Here is a 24,167-nt window from a genome sequence, read left to right on the forward strand (position 1 = left end):
AGTCAAAGCTCAGCCCCTCCTACCGCTCCGCCCTGCTGCCACTCAAATTCCAGCAAAGCAGCACTTCAAAAATGGTGGGACTTACTGCTTGTTGACACTCGGCACACCACAGCCCGGCCTGGCTGAGGCCACCAGGCAACGTGCTGTGAACACGAACAGCGTGGGCAGGCAATCACCTCTGCTGGGGTGGGTGACGCAGCAGGGCGGACGGTAAGGAGCTGCTGCCAAGGAAGGCAGGTTCAGGGCAGCAGAGGGAAGAAACGGAAGCTGTCAGTGCCAAAGCAGTCGACTCCGATGACTTCTGGGCACCCCTAGCCATTGCAAAGCTCTGGGTTCAAGAACCTGGATGAATCTTGGCCTTCTCTCAAATCAGGCCGGAAGGCATGACAAGATCACCTAATCCATCCCTGCCCCATGGCTGCAGTGAATCAAATAAAAACCCTGTGTTCACTATTCTAAAAAGAATTTCTTGTTCTCTAAAACCATTGTGGTTTCCTGGGCTGAGACTCGCTACGGGGAGCGTCACAGCTGGGCTCTCACAGGAGAGCGCTGTCCGGAACACTTCTGGGTGACGTGACACCCTGTAGATTAGAGACCTCCTGTTAGCTTTGGAGGGAGACGGTCTGCGCTAAGATCAGCGTCCCAGGCACTCGTTGAGGCCTAGGCTGGCCTCCCTGGGAATCCCAGCCAGCCGACCTTTGGAGATAGGAAGGAAATGAGGGAACGAGCAGGTGTTCTTCCTCTATGGTGTGACAGAACAGAGAGTATCGGGCTTTGAGATCTTCCCAGGATGAAGGCTCCACCCTGGGACCTCAGCTACCAGGGAGGGGAGGGCAGCAAAGCCAAAAAAGAGCAAAAAATGTTTCACCAACAATAAGCCACAACTTTTATTAGTTGATAGAAATAGTACAAATTTTAAATTTAGTTGCATTTTACTCTTCTCTGAAACACCAAAAAAGGCTCCTCCCTCCTGATGGCTACATCGTCAATTCCTGCAAAGAGAAAGAGCAGTTAGGAGCCAGCCCGGCCCACTGGCACGGAAGTCCAGCTCCAGACACGTGCAGCACTCGTTAGGGAAGACGAGCCCCTGCGGCTTCTCTGCCCAGCAGGGCCTGCGACAGGTTGTTTCACTTCCTGGCCTTCCAGATGGAAGCCACTGTGCAGGGCATGGAGGCACCTGATACCCCCAATAGATACTTGGGGTGCAGATGGAAGGAAACAAACTCTCTCCACTTTGCATCACATGATCCCCAAATTCATTCCCTACTTCCTCCACCAGCAGAGAAACAAGCACCGCAAATCTCCCCCACAGGGAAGTTTCATTTCAAACCATTATGTCTCTTCCCCAGGCTCAAGGCTCACTCGACCGGCTGGAAACGCCACTGCAGGCAGGCACTCACCATTATAGCATTTACAATATCGTTACTGTTGTTCTTCAGGGCGCGGACTGCCTTTGCTCGGGACACGTTCGCCTGGGACATGACCAGCTCAATATCTTTCACCTCAACGCCGGTTTCGTCAACCTAAGGAGACAGAGACCAGGATTGTCTCCAGCTGAACGCACGGCCTGCTCCGTGCCCAGCGAAGAAAAATGGGATTGTCTGGATTCGGGCAGCTCCAAGTCAAGCCAAAGGCAGAAGCTGGGATGCGAGACTGGGCACTATCTAGCCCTGCAGAGAGTCTCCTGACAGCAACTGGGACCAGGTCCTCCAGGGGAAGGACCCTGCGCTTCCCTTTTGTCATCAAGCCAAACATTCGGAGGAAGGAAAGAGAACTAGGTGTCACAACACAAAGCTCTAGATGTGGCACAGAGTGGCAGGAAAGGGGGCTCAGGCAGAAAGAGGAGCTGATGCAGCAATCCTGTAAAAGCAAATGCAACAGGCAGGGGAGGAAGGGTCTTTGGGGAGCAAAATTATGATCCATGCAGCAAGGGCAGAGCACAACAGCCTGGTAGGGAACTGCCCTGGTGAGGGCAAATCCAGCTCCTGCTCTTCAGAGCTCTTTGGGGCACCTCCAGCCCAGGGCATCTCTGCTCAGCCCATGGCCGAAGCGGTGGACGGGTCAAGCAGACAACTGACCACAGCCAGGATACAGCCTGGGAAGCCCTGCCCCGGCCAGGGCTGCCAGGCGGGCGGTGCGGGGAGGAGAAACCCGCGGAGCAGCACGCTCCGCTTAGCATGAATGCGCGTTAACACAATGAGGTCCTTCAGCTCAGTGGCTGCGTTTCGCATTTTGGTTCAGTTTCTGAACAAAGCGCCCTGCCCCGCTGCGTGCAGTCTGGGGAAGGCATACCTCTTCCTCCTCGCTCTCCTCCTGCACGGTGGGGGTCTGTGTGTTTTCCTGGATGTTTGAGACAGCTTCTCCTTGCACTTTGAACTTTTCGGCAGCTGCCAGCTGGGCCTGCTGGGACAGGTCCTCAATCTGGGGGAGAGAAGAAGCACAAGTGAGGCCAGCCCTACGCAGAGCGGGATGTCAGCACGCAGGCTCAGGCAGTCACAGCTGCGCTCCTCGCTCCGCTGCAGTGCCAGCACATTAAATAGCTCTGCTGCACAACCAAGCTGTGAAACCGGCCGTCAGCGAGGACCGGGGCCTGCCCACACCTCTCTGGGGGCAGGCGCAGCAGCAGGGATCCAGCCAGCTGCAGCTGCGGTTCGCAGGTGGCACGGATGAACCCTGCCACCTCAGAGCTGCCACCCCGCTGCCGTGAATACAGATTAACATGGCTGCCAGACACGACGCAGAGTCAGTGCACCTTTGCTTCGCCAAAGACGATGTAGGTGTCTGACGCCGGGCTCTTGTATACGTCTGGCTTTGTGATGACAAAAAGGATGTTCTTAGATTTCCGAATGGTGACTCTGGTTACTCCTGTGACCTGGCGAAGGCCCAGTTTAGACATTGCCTAAAAAAAAAAGAGAGAGAGAGAAAAAAGAGTGAGAGAAAGAAAGTCAGTGAGACAGCCCAGCCCAGGACAAGATGTGTATGTATGTTCATCTGCTCTGTGGAGACCAGGGTCCAACAATTGATGCACTCATGTGAATGAAAATGTGCATTTTACTGCTGCAGACAAGCATTCAAAGGCTTTTAGACTGACACTGCGCTGAGTGCCTGGGAGGGAACTTTCTATTCCCAGCACTGACACAGATCCGTAGCATGACCTCGAGCCACTCCAGGCACAAGGGTTTTTCCCGTGAAAGGGGGGCATCGCCTTGCCTGGGGGCCTGACCAAGGCAGAAAGTCACACCAACCTTTCTCAGCTCCTGAAAGCCCCGCTGCTATAGTACAAGGGCAGGACGCAAGGAGGAGCAATCCTGAGCAGGGTTCATCAGATGAACCCCCAAGCACTCAGAGATACTGTGCCACACTGAAGTAAAGCTCAGCTCATCCACGGGCAGGATATATATGGATTTGGTCCCTTTAACATCCCATCTTACCTTTCGTGCTTTCTTTTCACTCCGACTCTGTTTTGCTTTGCTAACGGGTTCTTCATCTATTTCAGCTGCTGCTGCAAGCTGCAAGGACAGAAAACAAGAGGAACCTTAGACGGTTCTGAGGTGGCGATGCACAGCATCTGAGGGGTCCTACTTCTGCCACTGCTGGGCGCTGGGAGCCCAAGGGGACCTGTTCTCTGACCAACAGGGAGGCAAAGAAAAACAGAGGCATGGCCTTTCTGTGAGGGCTTTCCAACCACCATTCCCCAACGTGAGCTACCTGAGATGGGGGCTGCCTGAGGGACCCTCAGGTGATTCTGAGGAGGAATTTCCCAGAAGGGCATATCCCTGCGCATGCCCTGTCCACCAAACCCACTGCTGAGCTCGGGGAGGTGCACTCCCGAGGAGCGGGAGGTGAGCACGGCTGTCCTGACGCGCTGCCCTGCGTGGCTGGCCTGTGCCCACTGCCCTACCTGCGCCTGCTGTGTCGTGGCCTGTGTGGAGTCTTGTTCTTCGAGTTCTGGTACAGATTCATCGCTGTCAGATTCTGTTCCGGACCCTATCGAAACAAACACGTCACTCTTTCCAGCTTAGGACCTTGCGAAGAGAGACAGGTAAGTCCTCAGGACACAGCAAGATCAAAGAACCAAACTGCTTTGGCGTAACCTTTGCTGTGGGGGGTTTTGGTGCTGACACAGTTAACTCAAGCAGGGCTTTACAGGAACATATGAACGCTCTCGAAGACCAAAAAACTTTGTGAAACATACTGGAAAGCCCTAGAGAATAAATTCCATGCAACCACCAGCTTGTCAAATTGCAGACACTTAATTGTTAGTGTTCCCTCTATTTAAAAATATTAGAATTCTACCTGAAAGGAATTTTGAGTCAGTACGCTTAAGCAATACCTGACAGAAGCTCTCCCTGCAACCCCAAAGGAGCCAGCCAGTGGCACAAGAGCATCGCCTTTTCCAGGCGCTCTCGCCATGACGGAAGCTCCCCTGCAGCAGCAAGGAGAAGCTGGTGGTCAGGACAGTGGGGGTGAGGCCTTGTGCCCGCCCGCACCAGCAGCCGACCTGCGCCAGGCCGGGCTCCTTCAGGGCGGTCGGAGCACTGCAGGTGCCCAGAGGCTTGCTCAGGAACGCCAGTGGAGTCCCCAAAAGGCAGCCCGAGCCGCTCCCTTCACTGAAGGTAACGTGCTGGCCAGCATCGCAGCCCCAGTTCGAGTAACGAGGACGAGCAGCGTGGCAGCGCCCCTTTGGGCAGTGAGTCAGCACAAGCCCTGCGCTGACAGATTCCTGTGGAGGCCTAAGAATGACACTCCCTTAATTCTGCTCAAACCTGTTTAGACAGCAGCGAAACTGGGGATTGCAGGAGCTCAGACGTGCAGCATGGAAATGAGATCCAATTCACCTCGAGTTCCCGGGGCTGCTGTGCAGAGCCAAGCCTATCAGTGACTTTATTAAAGGGGATGGTTTGTAACTACCTTGAAAACCCCTATCAGGAAACAGCATCTTTGGATGCTCCAGTTGGCATCTGCGCCAGGGTCTGAAAGCTGCCACAAGCCCAGGACAGCTCAGAGGGCAGCCAGCTCTCACACCTCTCTGCGGCAGAGGCCGTGGTTAGCTTGTGAAACACGGCCCCCTCCCCGAAAGCCGGTGTCTGACCACACAGGAGTGAAGGTAGCACAGTCGGGGCTCTCTCCAGCTCTCAGAGCAGGCCAGCGGGGGAACACGACGCCTTCTCTCGGGCGGCTATTACCTGGACGCAGTTCCATTTCCTCCTCTCAGCACAGGCCTTCGTGCCAAGGACACGCTGAGCGGACCCAGAGCCCTCAGCAAAGCTCTCTCTGCAGGCTGTTAGTGCGAGCTGGGGGGATCCCAACAGCTCACGCAGGCAAACGTGTTTCCCAGAGCGCAGGGACCCGTTTCGACCCCGGCACTGCCCACACCTCCCCTGCTGCTGGCTGACTCCCGGGGAGCCGGCAGACACGGGGCCTCGGCAGAGCCGCTGCGCGTGCCAGCAGCTCCAGGTGACCACAGTGCGCCTGAGAGCGCCGGACATCTTCACGCAGGGATGCCCCCAACACAGCCGCGCGGGAGGAGGGGAAGGGAACAGGTAAACCACGGTGGATGCCAGACACACGAGGGAGTACACGCACGTGGCGGCGCTGATCAGAGTTTCAGCATAAAGCCACTTCAGACAACGGTTGCAACACCCATGCCACAAGCCACACCGTGCTCTGTGCCCGAGAACACGCCGTTAGTGACGCCAAGTCGCACCTGCTGGCACCGGACCACGCAGAGAGCCCTGACCTGCCCGGTCCCGCAACGGCAGGCCCGGCGGGCGACCCCTCCCCACTGCCCCACCTCCAAACTCGGCAGCCGCTCGGGCAGGCTCGGCTCGGTCTGGCATGGTTCAGGCCTGCCTGCACCGCGCGGCCCTCCTAAAGACCGCTCATCTCGACTGACACACCAAGCGACGAAGGGGCGGCGAGTCCCCGTCTACGGGTTAGTATCCAGTGGGCAGCCAGTGACACTCCATGCACACAGCACACCGAGGAGGCAAATACCCTTGTCATTCTTCAGCACGGGCTGCTGAGCTGGAGGAGCCGGGGCCTCAGCAGGGACCACGGCCGCTCTGGGCGAGAGGTCCACCAGGATGGGCTGCAAAGGCGGCTCGACGGTGGGCACCTCTGGGGGGATCAGAGGTGGCAGGTCGTCGTCGTCGACAGCAGCACAGACAGGGGCTGGGGCTTTCGGTGGCGGTTTAGATGGGGGGGCGCGTGGGGCCGGCTTGGAGAGCTTAGCAGAAGGGGGTTGCTTTTTAGTGGGGAAAGCGGCAGGCGCAGAGGAGGCAGGCGGGGTGAGGTTACCCCCCGGGGCAGGGGCGGGAAGCTTGGCAGCTGGTTTCTGGGGCGCAGGACTGACAGCAGGGGAGGCTGCAGGGGCAGCGGCCCCAGCCGATGGCTTAGGGAGGGCATCAGGAACCCCCAGGACCGGGCAAGCGGGAGAGACGGGCGCAGGTGGGGCAGCAGCATCTGGAGCTAGGGTGCCAGGCACAGGGCTCACGCCAGCACCAGGAGGGGCTGGAGCTGGGGCAGGGGCTGCTGGGGCAGTGACAGGGCTCACGGGAGGCGATTTGGCCGCTGGAGGGGCAGCAGGAGCTGGTGGAGCAGATGGGGCAGGGACAGGGCTCATGGGAGGTGATTTGGCTGCTGGAAGGGCAGCAGGAGCTGGTGGAGCAGACGGGGCAGTGACAGGGCTCGCAGGAGGCGATTTGGCTGCTGGAGGGGCAGCAGGAGCTGCCAGCCCTGGGGAAGCTGGGGTGGAAGGAGCACACGGGGCAGTGACAGGGCTCACGGGAGGCGATTTGGCCGCTGGAGGGGCAGCAGGAGCTGGTGGAGCAGATGGGGCAGTGACAGGGCTCACGGGAGGAGATTTGGCCGCTGGAGGGGCAGCAGGAGCTGCCAGCCCTGGAGAAGGTGGGGTGGAAGGAGCAGACAGGGCAGTGACAGGGCTCACAGGAGGTGATCTGGCTGCTGGAGGGGCAGCAGGAGCTGGTGGAGCAGACGGGGCAGTGACAGGGCTCGCGGAAGGCAATTTGGCCACTGGAAGGGCAGCAGGAGCTGCCAGCCCTGGAGAAGGTGGGGTGGAAGGAGCAGACGGGGCAGCCACAGGGCTCACGGGAGGCGATTTGGCCGCTGGAGGGGCAGCAGGAGCTGCCAGCCCTGGAGAAGGTGGGGTGGAAGGAGCAGATGGGGCAGTGACAGGGCTCATGGGATGTGATTTGGCCGCTGGAGGGGCAGCAGGAGCTGGTGGAGCAGACGGGGCAGTGACAGGGCTCGCAGGAGGCGATTTGGCTGCTGGAGGGGCAGCAGGAGCTGCCAGCCCTGGGGAAGCTGGGGTGGAAGGAGCACACGGGGCAGTGACAGGGCTCATGGGAGGTGATTTGGCCGCTGGAGGGGCAGCAGGAGCTGGTGGAGCAGATGGGGCAGTGACAGGGCTCATGGGAGGAGATCTGGCTGCTGGAGAGGCAGCAGGAGCTGGTGGAGCAGATCGGGCAGCCACAGGGCTCACAGGAGGCAATTTGGCCACTGGAAGGGCAGCAGGAGCTGGTGGAGCAGACGGGGCAGTGACAGGGCTCACGGGAGGAGATTTGGCTGCTGGAGGGGCAGCAGGAGCTGCCAGCCCTGGGGAAGCTGGGGTGGAAGGAGATGGGGCAGTGACAGGGCTCATGGGAGGTGATTTGGCCGCTGGAGGGGCAGCAGGAGCTGGTGGAGCAGACGGGGCAGCCACAGAGCTCGCGGGAGGCAATTTGGCCACTGGAAGGGCAGCAGGAGCTGCCAGCCCTGGAGAAGGTGGGGTGGAAGGAGCACACGGGGCAGCCACAGGGCTCGCGGGAGGTGATTTGGCCACTGGAGGGGCAGCGGGAGCTGGTGGAGCAGATAGGGCAGCCACAGGGCTCGCGGGAGGTGATTTGGCCGCTGGAGGGGCGGCTGCAGCTGCCGTTACTGGTGAGATGGGCAAGGAGGTGGCAGGGCCTGAGGGAACAGACGGGGCGGCAGCCGCAGGAGCTGCTGGCAGGACAGAACTCCCTGGAGCTGGTTTCCCTGGGGCAGATGCAGCAGCTGCTGCAGAGGTTCTGGGCAGTGCAGGAGCGATCGGAGCTGCCACGGCAGCAGGCACTGCCAGAGGGTCTGGGCTCCCAGGAGGTGCCCTGGCCACAGAGGGAGGGACTGGGGCTCCCACGGCTGGTGCTGCATCAGCAACAGGGGCAGCAGCTGGGGCTGCCGGGGCAGAGGCAGGGCCTGCAGGGGAGGCCTTGGCTGCCAGGGGGGTGACAGGAGCCGGTGGAGAAGCAGGACCTGCCAAAGCCGGTGCTGCAGGAGGAGAACCAGCAGCAGCAGAGGCTGCCAGGGCAGAGGCAGCGCCTGCAGGACCAGTCTGGGCCACGGAAGGAACGACCGGAGCGCCAGGCGCTGGGCCCTGCGGGGTGGCAGCAGGGCTCCCAGGTGACATCCCAGCTGGTATCAAAGGGGCTGGGGGTGATGAAGGGACCAGCGCCACGGGGGAAGCCAGGAAAGCAGGCGGAGAGATGGCACCCGCCAGAGCTGGGCCCTCGGGAGGAATGAGAGGGGGCAGGGGAGAGTCAGGGGTTGGGGCTCGGGGAGAAGAGGCCGTGGCCAAAGCAAAAGCCAAAGGCAGAGAGGCAGGGCTCCCAGGAGAGGCTGGCGCTGCGGGGGCACAAACTGGAGCGACTGCGGCTGCTGCCATGAAAGGACAGACAGGGGCAGCAACGGGGGGAGAGCCTGGGGTCTGAGGACAAGCAACGGCCTCGGGAAGAGCAGCTGAAGCTGGCAGGAAAATGGGACCTGCTCCCAGGGGAGATGTCGTTGCAGACGGTGCCATGAAGGGACAGGAAGGGGTTACTGGGAGAGCAGCTGGGGTGGCCCCTGGGCTGCTGGGAGACACTGGGGAAGGAGCAGGGAGAGGGGCCTGGGCAGCAGCCCCAGCAGGGCTCAGAGGGGCAGCAAATGGAGCAGCTTTCACAGAAGTAAGAGCTGCTGGGGGAGAAGCAGGGCTTGTGGGGGAAACAGCAGTCACAGGGGGGATGGTGAGGGGAGCTGGTGTCACCGGGACAGGACCAGCAGCCGCAGCAGGAGACCCTGGGGCTGGGAGCCCCGGGGCTGCTGAGGTAACTGGGGCAGCAGCAGGCCCTGGAGACCCTGGGGCTGCAAGAGCAGTCGGGGACTGTGGAGCCAAGGCTGGAGGAGGGAAAGAAGCAACTGGGACCCCTGGAGCTGGGGCAGGGAGCTGTGGGGGAACAGAAAACACAGGCACCACTGCAGCGGGGACCACAGGTGGGGAAAGGGGGGCAGGAAGGGCTGGTGCAGGGGCTGGAGGGCAGGCGGGGGCAGGCACGGCCACGGCAGGGGCGGGCTGCCCAGCTGAGGGAGCCAGGCCGGCAGCACCCGCGGCAGCTGCAGGGGACGGAGACGGAGTCAGAGCTGGGGAATGAGCAGGATGAAGAGCAGCTAAAGGAGAGAAACAAAGTGAACTGATGAGAAAAAGAAACCGAGGGCAGGACAGGAGAAAGGTGAGAGTTATCGCAAAGGTCACCCGCACCGAACGCGGCTGATCCTCTGGCCCCATCCTGAGCCGGAGCTCACAGGCCACTGCACATGGCACGCTGGGGCGCTCCGCAAACACTCCCCACGCCTCCAACTCCAGGACAGTGACAAGAGAGAAGCATTTCATGTGCACAGACACCCACGCTCTCCTGGTCAAGCCCTCCCATGCACACGGGCCCTGAGGGCTCTCAAGGACTAAGAGTCACTGTCTTCCCATCACACAGGTGAAGCACTCTGCCCCAACACGCTCTCCAGCACATAAATCCAGGGAAATAATCCTTGGCTCAGGGAAAGATCTGGAATGCAGACAGCTCTATCCACAGCAGCATGCTGGAAATCAGTGTTCCAGGAGTGCTCTCCCAGACATGCTCTGACAGCGGGAAGCCCCTTTCCCCTCATCCCTGGTATGTCACACAGGCAGACCCTCCTGTGAGGCAGATGCTCCTTCGCTGATGGGGAAACCGAGGCACGGAGGAACGGCGTGACTCACCCACGCCGAGCCAGCAGCAGAGCAGGGGCAGGACCCCAGCGTCCTGGCTCCCACAGTGATCCACGCTCCCCCTTGCAAAGTGTTAGGGTTAATGTAACTGCAACCATCCAGAACATCAAACCATTGTTAATGAGGCACACGGGGTGTTACTGAGGGACTCGCAATACCTGGTGCTTCGACAGGAGCTGCGGTGCCAGGGGCTGCGGGAGGAAGGACAGCTGGAGCTGACAAGTGAGAACAGATCATTAAGACAAGTCCTGCCAACTGAGATCGCCCACCATCTAGTTTCCTTGGCTCACTCGTGGCTCAAGCCAGTGCCTTGAAAGCCCTGGCTTTCGTAATATCACAGACTAAACTCAGCAGCAGGACAGCAAAGGGAACTCGCTCGGGGAAGAGGCACCGTGAGAACCAAGGATGACAGCGCTGGTCTGACCAGCGTAACAAGCAACACTGCAGGCCAGGAGAGCAGAACCGGCAGAACCACACGTCCGCCCTTCCGGTAACTTCAGCCCCAAGCTCTACATCAACCCCAAACCCCGGAGGCAGCACGTCCCAGCACGTCCGTCAAGAGAGCAAGATGGCAGGGGCAGAAAGGGTCCTGGGGAACGGAGCCGGGCCTGCTGCCAAGGAGCAACCACGCCAACACCTGATGAGCTCAAATCAGGATCCAGTTCAAAGAGGAAGCAATAAAGCAATAAATTTCCTCCCTACTTCAATTCAGGGCACTGGCTCTCATTTGTTTTAGCTGCATCCAACAGGAAGGACACAAATGAACTGGCACAAAATCCCCCTTACACAGGTCACCTGCCTACCCAAGGCAGGGCAAACTGTCTGTCTGCTCACTGTTCTTTCTTGGTCTTTCCCAAATTAGGATTATGGCTAGTCAGAGACCCAAGTCCTCACCTAGAGCATTAATACATGTGTTAAAGAGAACACCTCCCTCCATAGATGAGATCACTTCCTCTTCTCCAGGGACAGCAGCTCAAAACATGTTCTTAAGGCCTCCTTTTCCCCAGCCTATTCCAAAATATAGGATGGTGCGAGGAGAGACGCTAGACTAGAGCTGGGCAGCTAGTTAACAAGTGCTGGAAATCGGTGCCTTGTGCCGAAGGCCAGTGAGGCCCAGCACACACCAGGACACTTCCTGCTCCAGAAAGGACATCAGCTGGCACTTCAAAAAGAAGCACTGCAACCTGCCAAAAGTTGAGCTGGTCCAAAGCCTTTCACAAAACATGCCAGAAAGACAAAAATGTTCTCTTCTGAAATTCCTTCCCATCCCTGCCAGAGCTCCCTGTTCCTTCTCCATTTGCACCAACACCTCACCACAGAGATCACCATTTGAGGACGTCCCTCAGACAAGATGTTTCCAAATCACCACTTGTTCTCCAGAGACAGCTCCACCACTCTGGTGACCACCTCCACAGACCAAGGTGAGATGCAGTGCTCTCAAAAAGCAGCTATCATTTCTTAAGGGACACTTAAATTAACGAGGCTGCAAAGCCTCTTAAGGCTAGGCTGCATACACGTGAACGGCTGAAGCCCTGGACTGCAAACTACTGTGCGGAGCATTAAACACTTTCCATGGACCAACTAACCTCCAAGAAATAAGCTAAATGTCAAAGGAAGCCATCTGAAGACTCTCCCACCCACAGCAAGACTGTTACCCTGCATCAGCACTCTCCAAGCGCCAGCTCCTTTTGTGCCCTGCCGGATCTCAGCACAGCCTGCTCAGCAGAGATGAGATAAATACAGCAACTCTTCAGGCACGCACACTCCCCTTCCATCTCCACCCTGTTAATGGAGACCTACCTGACGGCTCCCGAGCAGCCCCAGACTTTACAGCCCCGGCCCGCGAGCCCTCCCTGCCGCCTCAGCTCCCCTGGCCTCTTCGGCTGCCAGCGTCACTCCCCGAGAGCCCCACTTGCTTCCCCGGGGCTGGGGCAGCAAGTACTTTAATACCGTTGCTGTTAAGTACACGCTACCCACGGTCAAGATCTACCGACCTTTAGGCACGCCACAAAGCTGTCGGAGACCCAAGACAAGCTGAGAATTGAGAGGAGAAAAGGTGCAAGTTATCGTCCTAGACAGACCTAGAGAAAAACTGTGCCCTGGGAAAAAGCAAGGGATACAAGAGCACCGGGAAGGGACCCAACCTCAGGAATCCCAGCTATGCCTGGGCAGATCTTAAAGAGCAACAGCTGCCCCTGGTATCCAACAGTACAGTTGTTATACCAACAGCTGTCGTTCAAATCCGCACCAGAAGCTACCAGGCACTTCCTCTCAATAAAACCTCTCTGACAGCAGCATCTGATCATTCAAGAAGCCTCAACTTTCCCTGCAGTCCCCGAATCCAACTCACGCGCTCTGGACAGATCCCTCGTTTACCCGTCGTGCACCGTGCGGCTCCCCCATGCCTCAGGCCCGGTGACAAGGCCCAGTCACATATTCATGCAGTGCGTCCCTGAGCCTCGAGGCAGAGACGCAGCAAGCAAGGGCAGACTATTTGTTCACTGGATCACAGCATCCAGGAAACCTTCAAAAGAGTTAAGAAGCACAATATACAACGGCGGTGAGAACAGTTCAGAAACCCACATCCCCACGCTCCTCCTCCCCCGGCCACAGCGGCACACGCACAACAACGCACGCTGCGAAACACAAGCAGGTTGCCCGGGTGTTCTTTAAGCTGCACTGACTCACGGCTCCAACCCTCCCCTCCCCAAGGACAGCGTGGTGCGTTCTTAACAGCGCATTCATCAGCTGTGTGTCAAGGCCAAGCGTGCGATGCCTGGTGAGTGCCGTAGCCCACTGTAACCTTCTGACTGGAGCCGTGAAGCGTCCCATGCCTTCTGTGCTGGAATTTAGCCAAACCCTACCAAAGGGAACCTAGGAATCTGACCCACTTCAGAGTTTAAAGGGATTTCTGCTTCTACACATCCTTAATAATCCTAGTAATTCCATAGCTATACTGTCCTCTTGATAAAAACTATTACCTTTTCTCCAGCTGCTTTAAGACTCAAATCTGTTACAGGAATACTGACTGTGGAGTGGGATTCTAAACTGGTTGTACCGTAATGGGGAACGTGTGTAAGGAAAAGTAGAGGATGTAAAACTTTTCCCAATACTTTGGGAGATGAGAGCAGGCTACAAAAAGCACGATTTAGGTGACAACAGGTTCCTGTAAACATTGCGCAATGCCTTTTTGCCTGGGAAGCTGAAACACCTGGACAAAACCACATACAGATTTCTTCTGGATATAACAGAGGAAAAGATACCAAGACAGAGCAGAACGGCACCAAAGCTGAGAAGCAAACAGGCAGCACGTCACTCAGAGCGGCCGAGACTCACGGACAGATCTCACCCAGGAGCCGCAGCCATCGGGACGGCACCAGGCCGGCAGTGAGCTGGTGCTGGGCTACGCGTGCTCGCCCTGGAGCTGCGCAGCAGCCCCAGCCCGCGACCAGGCTGCCGCCACCCTCGCTTCCACTCAGAGACCACGTAAACTCATCGTCCGGGCAGCAGAAACCTGCTTATCCACCAGCGTCCAAGTTTCCTCCCTGGATGTTAATAAACTTTCCGAAGGATCCCGCCGGCGAGGACAGGCTCGTTACCCCCTCATTCCACCCGGATGAGCTCCGGGCCCCTTCAGCAGCGGGCGGCCAAGCCGCCAGGCTCACCTGTCTCGGCCTGAGGCTGCGGCAGCTCCTGCTCTGTGGCGGGGATGGTTTCTGTAGCTTCACCAGGCATTTCTGCGAGGAAAAGAAACAAAAGCACGGCGCCCAGAGCCGCTGTTAGCGCCGGACCGGACCAGGGAGGCCGGGCCGGGCCGGGCCGCAACTTCCACCGAGCCCCGAAGGAGCTGCCCTTCCCCGCACCGCCCGCGAACCGGGGGCCCCGAAGAGACCGAGCTCCTCCCGGTCCCGGCTGAACCGCGCCGCCCGGCCCGCCCCAGCCCGACCCCGGCCGAGAGGGAGCTCAGCCCCCCGCGAACACAGGCCACTCCCGGCCTGCGAACGGGGCTTCCCCCGGTCGCGGCCCGGCTCCGCCGCCGCCCCCTCCCCTCCCCGCGACCGCGGCCCCGCCGCCCCCGGCCCTGCCCCGGCCCCAGGCCCCCATCGGCGGCGCCGGACCGCGCGCGCCGCCGCCGCCGCCCGCCCTCCCGCCCGCGCCCCCGCGCTCGGCGGACGGCCCCCGCGGCGGCGCCAGGCCCGCGCGGCGGCGGATGGCGGCGGATGGCGGCGGCGGGACTCACTGTGCGGGGAGCGGGGCCCAAGATGGCGGCGGAAAGAGAACGAGCTGCTGGACAGCGCGACTTCCGGGACGGCGAGCGCTTCCGGGGCAAGGGGCAGCGGCCGGCGCGGCCCGGCCCGGCCCCGCCCGCCTCGCTCGGCGGTTCCGGCCTCCATCCCGCCCCCGCCGTGCGGGGACAAGGGAGCGGGGCTGGGACCCCACAGATATGGGGCTGGGACCCCCCTGGGAGTGAGGCTGGGACCCCCTTAGTCATGGGGCTGGGCCCCCCACGGACAGCAACGCTCGGGGTGTGGGGCTGGGCCCCCCTGCGCAGCACTGCGTCCCCCAGCTCTCCCTGTGCCCCACGGGGACACCCCACGGCCATGGGGCTGGCGGCCCCACACACAGCCCCGTGCAGGGACGACCCCGGCCCCCCGGCACCCCCCACCCTGCCCAGCCCTGACCCACGCTGTCGGCCGCGGAGGCAGCAGAGCCCTTTAATGGTTTTTGTGCAAAAAAAGTACAAAAAGGGGGGCGGGAAGGGCCTGCCGGGGGATCCAGTGCGGCCGCCGGCCCGGAGACGGCTCCACCTCGGGACGCGGGGCCCGGCCACCGGCTCAGAAGTCTCCCTGCAGGTCTGGAAAGAGGAGAAAGGGGGGTTTCACCCCAGGAAGGGCGGCTCCCCTCGCCGGGGCGGCGGGCCGGGCCGGGCGCTCACCGCTGCGCCGCAGCGCCTCTCCGCGCCGGGCCTGCTCCATGCCCTCCACGAACTGCTCGAAGAGCCGCACGTAGGGCGCCAGGCTGGTCCGCTTGTAGTCTGCGGGAGACGGGTCTGAGCAGGGCCGGGGCGGCGGGGCCCCCCCACGGCCCCCGGGGCGACAGGGACCCCCCCGGACCCCGGCCTGGCCCAGCCTCGCTCACCCCGCGGCCGCCGCTTGGGCTCGGCCTCGCCGCCATCCTCCAGCTCGCCGGCCGCGTCCAGCTCCTGGCACAGGGAGCTGCGGGAGAGAGGGGTGGCGGAAGGCTGCGGCCGCCCCCCGCTGCCGCGGCCCCCCCTCGGCGCGCACCTACCTGATGGTGGGGACGGCGAAGGGATCAAACTGCTCCAGCCTCTGCAAATCCAGCGGCACCGAGATGCGGCCTGCGGGAAAAGGGGGGGCGGTTGGGGGGCACGGGGAGGGGGGCGGCCCACGGGGCGGCCGGGACCCACCTGTTTTGGGGTGGACGCTGAAGGGGCTCTTCAGCAGGTGCCCCACGCCTCTGCTGACGTTGATGTCCAGCCGGGGGAAGCAGTACTGCAGCATGATCTCCCAGTCGGCGTGGCACGGCGGGCTCTTCCCGGCGCCCGCGGCGCGCTGCGACCGAACGGAGGAGCCGCCCGTCACCGCCACCGCCACCGCCACCGCGGCACAGCGCCCGGGCTGCCCCCGGCACTCACCCGCGTCCGCTCCATCCGGGCCCGCAGCAGCTCCCAGCGCTGCGCCGAGTCCCTCTTCTTGGGGAACTCGCCCCGCAGCGGCTCGCGGTGCTGTGCCGGCAGTTAAGGCCGTTTCCCAGGCGCGGCTGGACCCCCCCGCCCCCAACGGCCCCGGCAAGGATATCCTCCGGCACGAGGGCCAGCACCTTCTCCCAGCTCTCGCGGCTGCCCAGGATGTCCTGGCCCTCCAGGGCGTAGGCGGCGAAGTAGCGCTCCACCACGCTCACGGAGCGCCTGCGGGCAGACGGCGGCTCAGCGCCGGCCCCCCGCGGCCCCCCGTCACGGCCCCGCGGCCGCCCACCCACCTGACGAAGGGGTGCACGGGCTCCGAGAGCGTCACCTTCTTCACCGTCTCCGCGCCGCCCTGGGGGCACGGCGGCAGTGAGGCCGGGCCCGGGGGGGCTGCCCCGCGCCGCCCCCCGGCCCCGCTGCCGGCCCCCCCACCTTCACCAGCGACAGGTACTCCACGGCGGCCCCGCGCAGCGCCGGCGACCACTTGCGCACCGCGTCGTCGCACACCCAGCAGTGGACGCCCCGGCGGCCCGAGTACACCCAGAGCCGGTGCTTCACGCCCAGGTCCTCTGCGGGAGGAAGGGACGGGCTCCGGCAGGCGCCGCGGCAAGCGGCCGTCCTGGCGCCTCGTGCCGGTGCAGCCCTGGAAAAGCACCCCCGGCGCACCCCCAGGGCCCCCTCGTCGCACCCCTCCACCCACTGCACCCCCAGGATCCCCTCATTGCACCCCCTCATTGCACCCCCAGGGCCCCCTCGTCGCACCCCTCCACCCACTGCACCCCCAGGATCCCCTCATTGCACCCTTCCGCCCCCAGGGTCCCCTCGTTGCAACCCTCTGCCTGCTGCACCCCCAGGGTCCCCTCGTTGCACCCCTCTGCCCACTGCACCCGCTCCGCGTGCGGGGCGAGACGCCGTTGCAACGCGAACCGCAGCCGGGCACATCCCGAAAGCCCGCGGGAAAGCGTGCGGGGCGGCGCGGGGGTGCGAGGGCCTCACCCACGAGCGCCCGGTCAAGGACGCGGACGGCGATGGTCATCAGGGTCCAGCACTTGGGGCAGATCTCGGCGGAGCTGGAGGCAGCGCGGCGGCGGTGGGGAGCGTGCCGCGGCCCCGCGGGTGCCCCCCGCCCGCCCCGCGCGCGGCCGCCCCGGGAACCTGCAGCACGTGCGGACGTCGTCGTAGTCCGTCATGTCGATGTCGAAGACCAGCTCCTTCTCCAGCGGCTGGAAGGTGCCCAGGTGCACCGTGTTGTGCTGGTTGGGCTGCGGGGAGGCGCCGGCTCAGCCCCGCGCCCGCGGGACGGGATGGGACGGGACGGGGCCGCGAGCGGTGCCCCCCCCGCGCCCACTCACGCGGTGCGAGTAGACGGCCCCGATGTCGATCTTGTAGGGGTTGATTTTCTGCAGCTCCCGCTCCAGCTCCTGGGGGCTGCCGAAGGACTGGAAGCGCAGGTAGACGTCGTCCCGCAGCGTGAAGGAGAACTCCCGCAGCTGGAAGTAGTTCTTGGCCGCTGCGGGGGCACGGCCGGCGTGGGCTGGGGCGGCGTAGCCCCCTCCCCGGCGACCCGCCCCCCCGGCACCCCCGGCGCCGTGCTGCTGAGAACCCCCCGCTCATCACACGGGCCCCCAGCACCCTCCTGCCCCTGCCGCCACCCCTTCGGGCCCCCCCTTCGTCACCTGCCCCCCCCAGGGGGACCCCTCCATTGCATCCCATCCCAGCCCCCCCCGTCCCCCCCACTCCTTGCACCCCCGACCAGCACCCCCAGGCCCCCCCCGCTCACCGCATGCACCCCCTCGTTGCACCCCCATTGCACCCCCCCGCTCCTTGCGCCCCAGACCAGCCCCCCCGGCACCGCCGCCCCCCCCGCGCCGCCCCGCGCCGCTGAGGTCGCCGCGCTCACCGCCGCCGTAGCCGAGCCAGCGGCCGTAGGCGCCGTGCGGGAAGAGGCGCCGGTAGAAGACCGGGAGCAGCTCGGGCAGCGCCGCCGGCTCGAAGGGCGCCATGGCGATGGCGGCGGCGGCGGCGGGAGCGCGGGAGCGGCGGCGGCACCACGTGTCCCCGGGGCCGCCGGGAGCTGTAGTCCGGGGCCGCCCCGGCCCGGTGCTGCGGGGGGGCGCAGGGGACTGGGGGGGGCACAGCACTGCGGGGGTGCACGCGGGATTGGGGGGTGCACGCGGGATTGGGGGGCGCAGGGGGCCGGGGTGCACGCGGGATTGGGGGGCGCAGGGGGCCGGGGTGCACACGCCTCGCAGGTGTGCGTGGGCCTGGGGGGCACGGCGGGGGGGGCACAGGGGGACATGTGGAACAGGGACGACCCACGAGACGGGGTGATAGATAAAAAGTCACAGGGCAGAGCGAGCCGGGCGGCCGCGCCGGTAGGGCTGTTGGCGTTGGCCTGGGAGCACCCAAGCTGCTTCTCTGCACCAGAGAGAGCAGAGGACGGGGAGAGCTGCCCCCAGCCCCCGAGCGACGCTCGCGCCGGCTTCGGGGTGACGCAGCTCCGGAGGGGCTGCAGCCCCGGAACCGCAGGTGCCAGCGCAAGGGGCAGGCGGGACTGGGATCATCTGGACTTGAGAGGCGTCTCCCAAAAATTCGAGCCCGCTCGGGGCTGGGGCTCCCGCGTCCGCCGTTCCCGCACCTGCAGCAGCACGGCTGCCTCCCCATAGCTCCCTGCGCCGTGGCCGCACTAATTATTGCTAATCATTGACCAGGGCTGAGCTGGGGAGGCCCAAGGTCAGGGGCAGCCCCGACACCACATCCAGCCGCACGGGTGACCACGCTCGCACTCGTCCCGCCGCCTCCGGCGTGCAGAGCTCCCCTCGCCCGGCCCCGGCCCCGCGCTGCCCGCAGGGATGTGGCTGTACCTGGCGGTGCTGGTGGGGCTGTACCTGCTGCGCCGGTGGCACCGGGAGCGGCAGCGGGTGCCCGACCTGGCCGAGAAGTACGTGCTGATCACGGGCTGCGACTCGGGCTTCGGGAACCTGCTGGCGCGGCAGCTGGACGCCCGGGGGCTGCGGGTGCTGGCGGCGTGCCTGACGGAGCCGGGGGCCGCGCAGCTGCGGGCGGCCGCCTCGTCCCGGCTGCAGACCCTCCTCCTGGACGTCACCTCCAGCGAGAGCATCGCCGCCGCCGCCGCCTGGGTCGAGGGACGCGTCGGCGACAGAGGTACGGCCCCGGGTGCAGCCGGGGACCGGAGCGGGGCGTCCCGGGGTCCCCTCCGCCGTCCCCGCTCACCCCGTCCCCCTTGCAGGGCTCTGGGGGCTGGTGAACAACGCGGGCGTCGTGCACCCCACGGCCCCCAACGAGTGGCTGCGCAAGGAGGACTTTGTGCGGGTGCTGAACGTCAACCTGGTGGGGCTGGTGGAGGTGACGCTGAGCCTGCTGCCCCTGGTGCGGCGCGCCCGGGGCCGGGTGGTCAACGTGGCCAGCATCCTGGGCCGCATCGCCTTCTACGGCGGCGGCTACTGCCCCTCCAAGTACGGCGTGGAGGCCTTCTCCGACAGCGTCCGGTAAGCGCCGGCCCGCGCGGCCCCCGCTGCCCCGTCCCGCGTCTGGCGGGAGGGACCCCACGGCGCCCGGCCCGTGACGGCGGCTCTGTTGCAGGCGGGAGCTCCGTCCCTTCGGGGTGCACGTGGCCATCGTGGAGCCGGGGTATTTCCGCACCGGCATGACGGACATCGCCCGCAACCTGGAGGCACTGGAGCGGGCCTGGGAGCGGGCACCAGCCGGCGTGCGGGAGAGCTACGGGCAGCACTACTTCGAGAGCTGTGAGAGCCGGCGGCGGGGAGGGCGGGCGGCCGGGGTGGCCGGGTGCCTGCGGCGCTCACCCTCCTCCTCCTCCATTCCCAGTGCGCGGGCTCTTTGAGGAGTCGCTGCGGACGCGCTGCAACACCGACCTCTCGCTGGTCACCGGCTGCATGGAGCACGCGCTGACAGCGGCGCATCCCCGCACGCGCTACGCCGCCGGCTGGGACGCCCGGCTCCACTACATCCCGCTGTCCTACCTGCCCACCGCCCTGGCCGACCGGCTCCTGGACCCAGGTCTGCCCCGGCCGGCCCAGGCGCCCTGAGCCCGCGCCGGGACCGGCTGCCGCCCCGGGGCGCCCCGCGGCTCGTGCCTGGGGCTGGCACCCCGCCGGGGCTGCGGCACGGGGGGGAGGCTGTGCATTAATAATAAACCGTGTATGGCCATGCTCCAGCGGCCAGTGCGTGCCGGGCCGCGGCCTTTGGGCACCCGGGAGCAACTGCTCTTTCCTTCCCGTTCCTGGAGCTGGGCGTCTCTGCAGGCAGCAGGGCATGGCGGTGCTTGCCTTGCGTGCCCAGCAAACGCAGCTTATCTGGGCGGTCAAGGGTGAACGGCGGAGCCAAGCGCTGCTCTCCCGGGCAATGGGTGAAAAGCCGCTCGGTGCTGGCACCCCCCAGGCCCTGCTCCGGCACGGCCGCGCCAGCCCCATCCCACAGGACTGGCCTTGGGATGGGCTGGGCACCTGCGCGGCTCCGGCTCCCTGTGCTGCCCCCCGGCCCAGGCTGGGACGTTGGCCCAGCGTCGCGCCTGCCCCCGGTGCGCTGGCCGGAGACGGCTCTGCCGGCGGCTGCTCTTGCAAGGGGAGAGGAGCAGGGTGGGGTTGGCACAGCCGGCCCGTGGGCAGCTTCACCGGAGACGGCGAAGAAGGTGACGCTCTCGGAGCCCGTGCACCTGCGGAGCTCTCGGCCCTCCGCTGCGGGAAGCTGCTTCTCCGGAGCCAGGAGGCACCAGCTCAGCCGGGTTTCTCAGTCCGTCCCGGCAGCGCCGGCTCCTCTCCCGCGTCGGGGTCCCACTGATCCAGCTCCCGCAGGCTGCGAGCACGCGGGCTGGGCGAGGGGAGCCCAAGCAATTAGAAACCTTGTCTGCTGGTAGGTCTCCCCTGCCCACAAGTGGCGTAACCGGGCGCTGGGCTCAGCGCTGCAGCAGCACGGCGCTGGAGCCGACCCGGGCGCGGGAGCCCCGGCACTGGGGCGGACCCAGGCACGGGATGTCCTGGCGCTGGGGTGAACCGAGAGTGGAAACCCTGGCACCGGGGTGCACGGAGTGTGCGAGTCCCCAGCACTGTGGTGGACCCGGGCGTGGGAACCGCACGAGCTGTCCTGCGGCTCCAAGGAGCTCGGGGCGCCGTCGGGCTCACCCAGCGCCCGCACTGCCCTGCCAGCGGCCGGGGATGACGGCACGGGCCCAGGTGCTGCTGCACCCTCCCTGTACCGTGCCCAGGGCACGCAGCGGTCAGATGCCGCCAGGGCAAGTTTGCACCCGCCCGAGTTCTGCCCGGGCAAGACGCGCTCCTGCAGCGCCCAGTGCCGGCGGTGCATGCGGAAACCACTGGCGGAGACATGTCGCTTCCTGGGAAAAACCTGCCCAGGGAAGAGTGCTGCTGGCGGGAGCAGCCGCTGGCATCACAGCAACCTCACCGCTTTCGCCCCACCGTCAGACGCGCGGCGGCCCCCAAAGCCCCCCAAAGCGCTGCCAGGCTCACGGGGCTGGGCCGCGCAGGGGAGGCCACGGAGGGGCCAGGCGGGGGGGCGCAACGCGGCCCGGCAGTGCCGACGGGTGGGGCCGGCACCGGGGGCCGGGATACCGGGCGTGCGGCCGCCCGGGGCACCGGGGCGACAGCGAGGCGCGAGCCGGGGAGCGGGGAAGGTGCGTGCCCCCACGGGGTGCCCCGTCCCTGGGGATGGCTGGGACACAGCAGCTGGCAGCGCAGGGCGGGGGCCGGGTGTCCCGCCAGCCCCATCGCCTCCCGCGCACCCCCAGCCCCCCGGGATGGGCCTGTGCCGGCCACAGCAGCTGAATGTCAGTGACGCAAGCAGAAAGAAACAGCGTTAGGAAACGCAGCGTTAGGAAACGCAGCGCTCCCCTTCTGGGGTTAAGCCCTGCAGGACGCTCCCCGAAACGGCCTCCTCGGGCAGCCGCCGCTGCGGGCAAGGCTGGAGCCCGCTCGGGGCTGGGGCTCCCGTGCCCGCCGTTCCCGCGCCCGCAGCAGCACGGCTGCTTCCGCGTAGCTCCCTGCGCCGCGGCCCCGCTGCAAGAGCTAATCATTGACCAGGGCTGAGCTGGGGAGGCCCAAGGTCAGGGGCAGCCCCGACACCACATCCAGCCACACGGGTGACCACGCTCGCACTCGTCCCGCCGCCTCCGGCGTGCAGAGCTCCCCTCGCCCGGCCCCGGCCCCGCGCTGCCCGCAGGGATGTGGCTGTACCTGGCGGTGCTGGTGGGGCTGTACCTGCTGCGCCGGTGGCACCGGGAGCGGCAGCGGGTGCCCGACCTGGCCGAGAAGTACGTGCTGATCACGGGCTGCGACTCGGGCTTCGGGAACCTGCTGGCGCGGCAGCTGGACGCCCGGGGGCTGCGGGTGCTGGCGGCGTGCCTGACGGAGCCGGGGGCCGCGCAGCTGCGGGCGGCCGCCTCGTCCCGGCTGCAGACCCTCCTCCTGGACGTCACCTCCAGCGAGAGCATCGCCGCCGCCGCCGCCTGGGTCGAGGGACGCGTCGGCGACAGAGGTACGGCCCCGGCGCCCGACGCTTCTGTCTGGGCACTCCTGCATCCCGGACCCCTTCTTGCAGGCGCGGGGTTCTGGGGCTGCTGGGCTCATCCCTGGCTTCGGTGCCACATTCGCCCCTGGCTCCAATAATGCATTTGCTGCTGGCTCGGGCAGCGCGTTCACCCCTGCAGCAGCAGGTTGGGCAGGCAACCTGCAGCCCTGCCCGATGCCACCGCAGGCACACCACCTTTGCTCCTCTGGGAAGGTCCTGCGTGGGTGCAGCTGCCTTCCCTGGTGCAGCAAGCAGCTCTCCTGCGGGCACGGAGCAGCCCCGCGCTGCTTGGCACCCCGAGGCTGCACGATGGTGACCCCCCTCCACAGGGCTCTGGGGGCTGGTGAACAATGCGGGCATCGCCATCCCCACGGCCCCCAACGAGTGGCTGCGCAAGGAGGACTTTGTGCGGGTGCTGAACGTCAACCTGGTGGGGCTGGTGGAGGTGACGCTGAGCCTGCTGCCCCTGGTGCGGCGCGCCCGGGGCCGGGTGGTCAACGTGGCCAGCGCGGCCGGGCGGCTCACCTTCTTCGGCGGCGGCTACTGCCCCTCCAAGTACGGCGTGGAGGCCTTCTCCGACAGCCTCCGGTAAGTGCCCATCCTGCGCGGCCCCTTCCCGCGCCGTCCCCAGCCCCGCGCTGAGCTAGCCCCTCACCCCAGGCGGGAACTCCGTGACTTCGGGGTGCGGGTGTCCATCATCGAGCCCGGCTGCTTCCGCACGCCCATCGTGGACTCGGAGGCAGCGCGGGACAGCGTCGCACGCGCCTGGAGCCTCTGCTCCGACGAGGTCCGGCAGGCCTACGGGCACCACTACTTCTCCACCTGTGAGTATGGCGCGGAGGGGCGGCAGAGCCCCGCAGCGCTCGCGTCTTTGATGCAAAGAGTGGAAAAGAAAGGGCCATCCCGCCTCATTTCAGGCAGGGCAACCTCGACCGGTCGGGGTGGTGCCTGGCCGGGCCACTCACTTTTCACATCCCCCCGCAGACAACAGCGATTTTCTGCGCCTCCTTTCCACGGCCAACTCCAACCTCTCCCTGGTCACCTCCGCCATGGAGCACGCGCTGACGGCTGAGCACCCGCGCACTCGCTACTCCTGTGGCCTGGACTCCCAGCTCTACTACATCCCGCTGTCCTACCTGCCCAGCTCCTGGACTGACCGCTTGCTCCACTCCAGCGCCCTCAAGCCGTCTGGCAGCGCCTAGGGAGCCGCCCGGAGCGGGGACGCCGACGCGGCGCTTGCGGACACTGCAAGCCTGGCGGGGACGGGCCGCTGCCTGCCGGCCCCGCGCCGCAGCTCGCTGCGCAGGCGGTTCCGGCGCTGGCGGTCGCCTCAATAAAAGCAACGCTGCTTCCAAGCGGGTCTCAGGTGGCCTCTGTCGCTCCCTCGCCTCCAAGACGCGCTGTGCTTTGCAAAGGAACGAAAACCGTGTGCACGGCTAGCCGGGAAACGGGGGGAAAGGGACGACCCACGAGACGGGGTGATAGATAAAAAGTCACAGGGCAGAATAAGCCGAGCGGCCACGCTGGGAGGGCTGTTGGCATTGGCGTGGGAGCACCCAAGCTGCTTCTCTGCACCAGAGAGAGCAGAGGACGGGGAGAGCTGCCCCCAGCCCCCGAGCGACGCTGGCGCCGGCTTCGGGGTGACGCAGCTCCGGAGGGGCTGCAGCCCCGGAACCGCAGGTGCCAGTGCAAGGGGCAGGCGGGACTGGGATCATTTGGACTCGAGAGGCGTCTCCCAAAAAAACCTCCAGGCCAGCCCGCAGCACGAGGAGCTGCGCCAGCAAGCAGCAGAGCCACCGACTGCATTTGCCAAAAGTACTAGGAGGGGAGAATGGCAAA

General features: G+C 64.9%; 4 protein-coding genes across 7 annotated transcripts; 2 read left to right on the plus strand and 2 right to left on the minus strand.

Moving 5' to 3' along the window:
- Window positions 1–862: 862 nt before the first annotated feature.
- On the minus strand, window positions 863–14,466 carry NACA (nascent polypeptide associated complex subunit alpha). Of its 3 annotated transcripts, XM_064498715.1 has the most exons (10): window positions 14,298–14,466; window positions 13,723–13,794; window positions 10,216–10,272; window positions 5,998–9,462; window positions 3,902–3,987; window positions 3,432–3,509; window positions 2,753–2,899; window positions 2,293–2,421; window positions 1,401–1,523; window positions 863–992 (listed from the first exon to the last, which is right to left on the minus strand). In XM_064498715.1, exons 1-10 carry the CDS (start codon window positions 14,449–14,451, stop codon window positions 978–980), a joined length of 4,326 nt encoding a protein of 1,441 aa, XP_064354785.1. In that variant the 5' UTR covers window positions 14,452–14,466; the 3' UTR covers window positions 863–977. The 3 variants fall into 3 exon arrangements, with proteins under 3 accessions (XP_064354785.1, XP_064354786.1, XP_025975050.2); XM_064498716.1 differs by lacking the exon at window positions 5,998–9,462; XM_026119265.2 differs by lacking the exons at window positions 5,998–9,462; window positions 10,216–10,272.
- A 290-nt stretch (window positions 14,467–14,756) lies between these two features.
- PRIM1 (DNA primase subunit 1) lies at window positions 14,757–17,831 on the minus strand. 2 transcript variants are annotated; one of them, XM_064498720.1, is made up of 13 exons: window positions 17,665–17,831; window positions 17,117–17,274; window positions 16,920–17,026; window positions 16,761–16,834; window positions 16,197–16,333; window positions 16,058–16,116; window positions 15,876–15,986; window positions 15,714–15,804; window positions 15,486–15,630; window positions 15,347–15,416; window positions 15,197–15,273; window positions 14,994–15,092; window positions 14,757–14,912 (listed from the first exon to the last, which is right to left on the minus strand). In XM_064498720.1, exons 1-13 carry the CDS (start codon window positions 17,765–17,767, stop codon window positions 14,893–14,895), a joined length of 1,251 nt encoding a protein of 416 aa, XP_064354790.1. In that variant the 5' UTR covers window positions 17,768–17,831; the 3' UTR covers window positions 14,757–14,892. The 2 variants fall into 2 exon arrangements, with proteins under 2 accessions (XP_064354790.1, XP_064354789.1); XM_064498719.1 differs by having other exon boundaries at window positions 16,920–16,987; window positions 17,665–17,828.
- A 671-nt stretch (window positions 17,832–18,502) lies between these two features.
- On the plus strand, window positions 18,503–19,997 carry HSD17B6 (hydroxysteroid 17-beta dehydrogenase 6). The gene is made up of 4 exons (XM_026119261.2): window positions 18,503–18,929; window positions 19,015–19,273; window positions 19,368–19,531; window positions 19,614–19,997. Exons 1-4 carry the CDS (start codon window positions 18,617–18,619, stop codon window positions 19,832–19,834), a joined length of 957 nt encoding a protein of 318 aa, XP_025975046.1. The 5' UTR covers window positions 18,503–18,616; the 3' UTR covers window positions 19,835–19,997.
- A 1,878-nt stretch (window positions 19,998–21,875) lies between these two features.
- LOC135323526 (retinol dehydrogenase 7-like) lies at window positions 21,876–23,699 on the plus strand. The gene is made up of 4 exons (XM_026119258.2): window positions 21,876–22,295; window positions 22,658–22,916; window positions 22,989–23,152; window positions 23,313–23,699. Exons 1-4 carry the CDS (start codon window positions 21,983–21,985, stop codon window positions 23,528–23,530), a joined length of 954 nt encoding a protein of 317 aa, XP_025975043.1. The 5' UTR covers window positions 21,876–21,982; the 3' UTR covers window positions 23,531–23,699.
- Window positions 23,700–24,167: the final 468 nt, after the last annotated feature.

Source organism: Dromaius novaehollandiae, chromosome 28, assembly GCF_036370855.1.
Source record: "Dromaius novaehollandiae isolate bDroNov1 chromosome 28, bDroNov1.hap1, whole genome shotgun sequence".
NCBI lineage: Eukaryota > Metazoa > Chordata > Aves > Casuariiformes > Dromaiidae > Dromaius > Dromaius novaehollandiae.

What these genes read in the sequence shown, in the direction of transcription:
- NACA (XM_064498715.1), bottom strand. Translation starts at nt 14,451, where the DNA reads ATGGAGGCCGGAACCGCCGAGCGAGGCGGGCGGGGCCGGGCCGGGCCG. An exon ending in CGTGCTGAAGAATGACAAGG is followed by an intron (nt 3,988 to 5,997) that starts GTATTTGCCTCC and finishes TTGTTTCGATAG; the next exon opens with GGTCCGGAACAGAATCTGAC. An exon ending in CCACGACACAGCAGGCGCAG is followed by an intron (nt 3,510 to 3,901) that starts GTAGGGCAGTGG and finishes CTGTCCTTGCAG; the next exon opens with CTTGCAGCAGCAGCTGAAAT.
- PRIM1 (XM_064498720.1), bottom strand. Translation starts at nt 17,767, where the DNA reads ATGGCGCCCTTCGAGCCGGCGGCGCTGCCCGAGCTGCTCCCGGTCTTC. An exon ending in GACGTCCGCACGTGCTGCAG is followed by an intron (nt 16,835 to 16,919) that starts GTTCCCGGGGCG and finishes CGCTGCCTCCAG; the next exon opens with CTCCGCCGAGATCTGCCCCA. An exon ending in AGAGGCGCTGCGGCGCAGCG is followed by an intron (nt 14,913 to 14,993) that starts GTGAGCGCCCGG and finishes TCCTCTTTCCAG; the next exon opens with ACCTGCAGGGAGACTTCTGA.
- HSD17B6 (XM_026119261.2), top strand. Translation starts at nt 18,617, where the DNA reads ATGTGGCTGTACCTGGCGGTGCTGGTGGGGCTGTACCTGCTGCGCCGG. An exon ending in GCCTTCTCCGACAGCGTCCG is followed by an intron (nt 19,274 to 19,367) that starts GTAAGCGCCGGC and finishes GCTCTGTTGCAG; the next exon opens with GCGGGAGCTCCGTCCCTTCG. An exon ending in GCAGCACTACTTCGAGAGCT is followed by an intron (nt 19,532 to 19,613) that starts GTGAGAGCCGGC and finishes CTCCATTCCCAG; the next exon opens with TGCGCGGGCTCTTTGAGGAG.
- LOC135323526 (XM_026119258.2), top strand. Translation starts at nt 21,983, where the DNA reads ATGTGGCTGTACCTGGCGGTGCTGGTGGGGCTGTACCTGCTGCGCCGG. An exon ending in GCCTTCTCCGACAGCCTCCG is followed by an intron (nt 22,917 to 22,988) that starts GTAAGTGCCCAT and finishes CCCTCACCCCAG; the next exon opens with GCGGGAACTCCGTGACTTCG. An exon ending in GCACCACTACTTCTCCACCT is followed by an intron (nt 23,153 to 23,312) that starts GTGAGTATGGCG and finishes ATCCCCCCGCAG; the next exon opens with ACAACAGCGATTTTCTGCGC.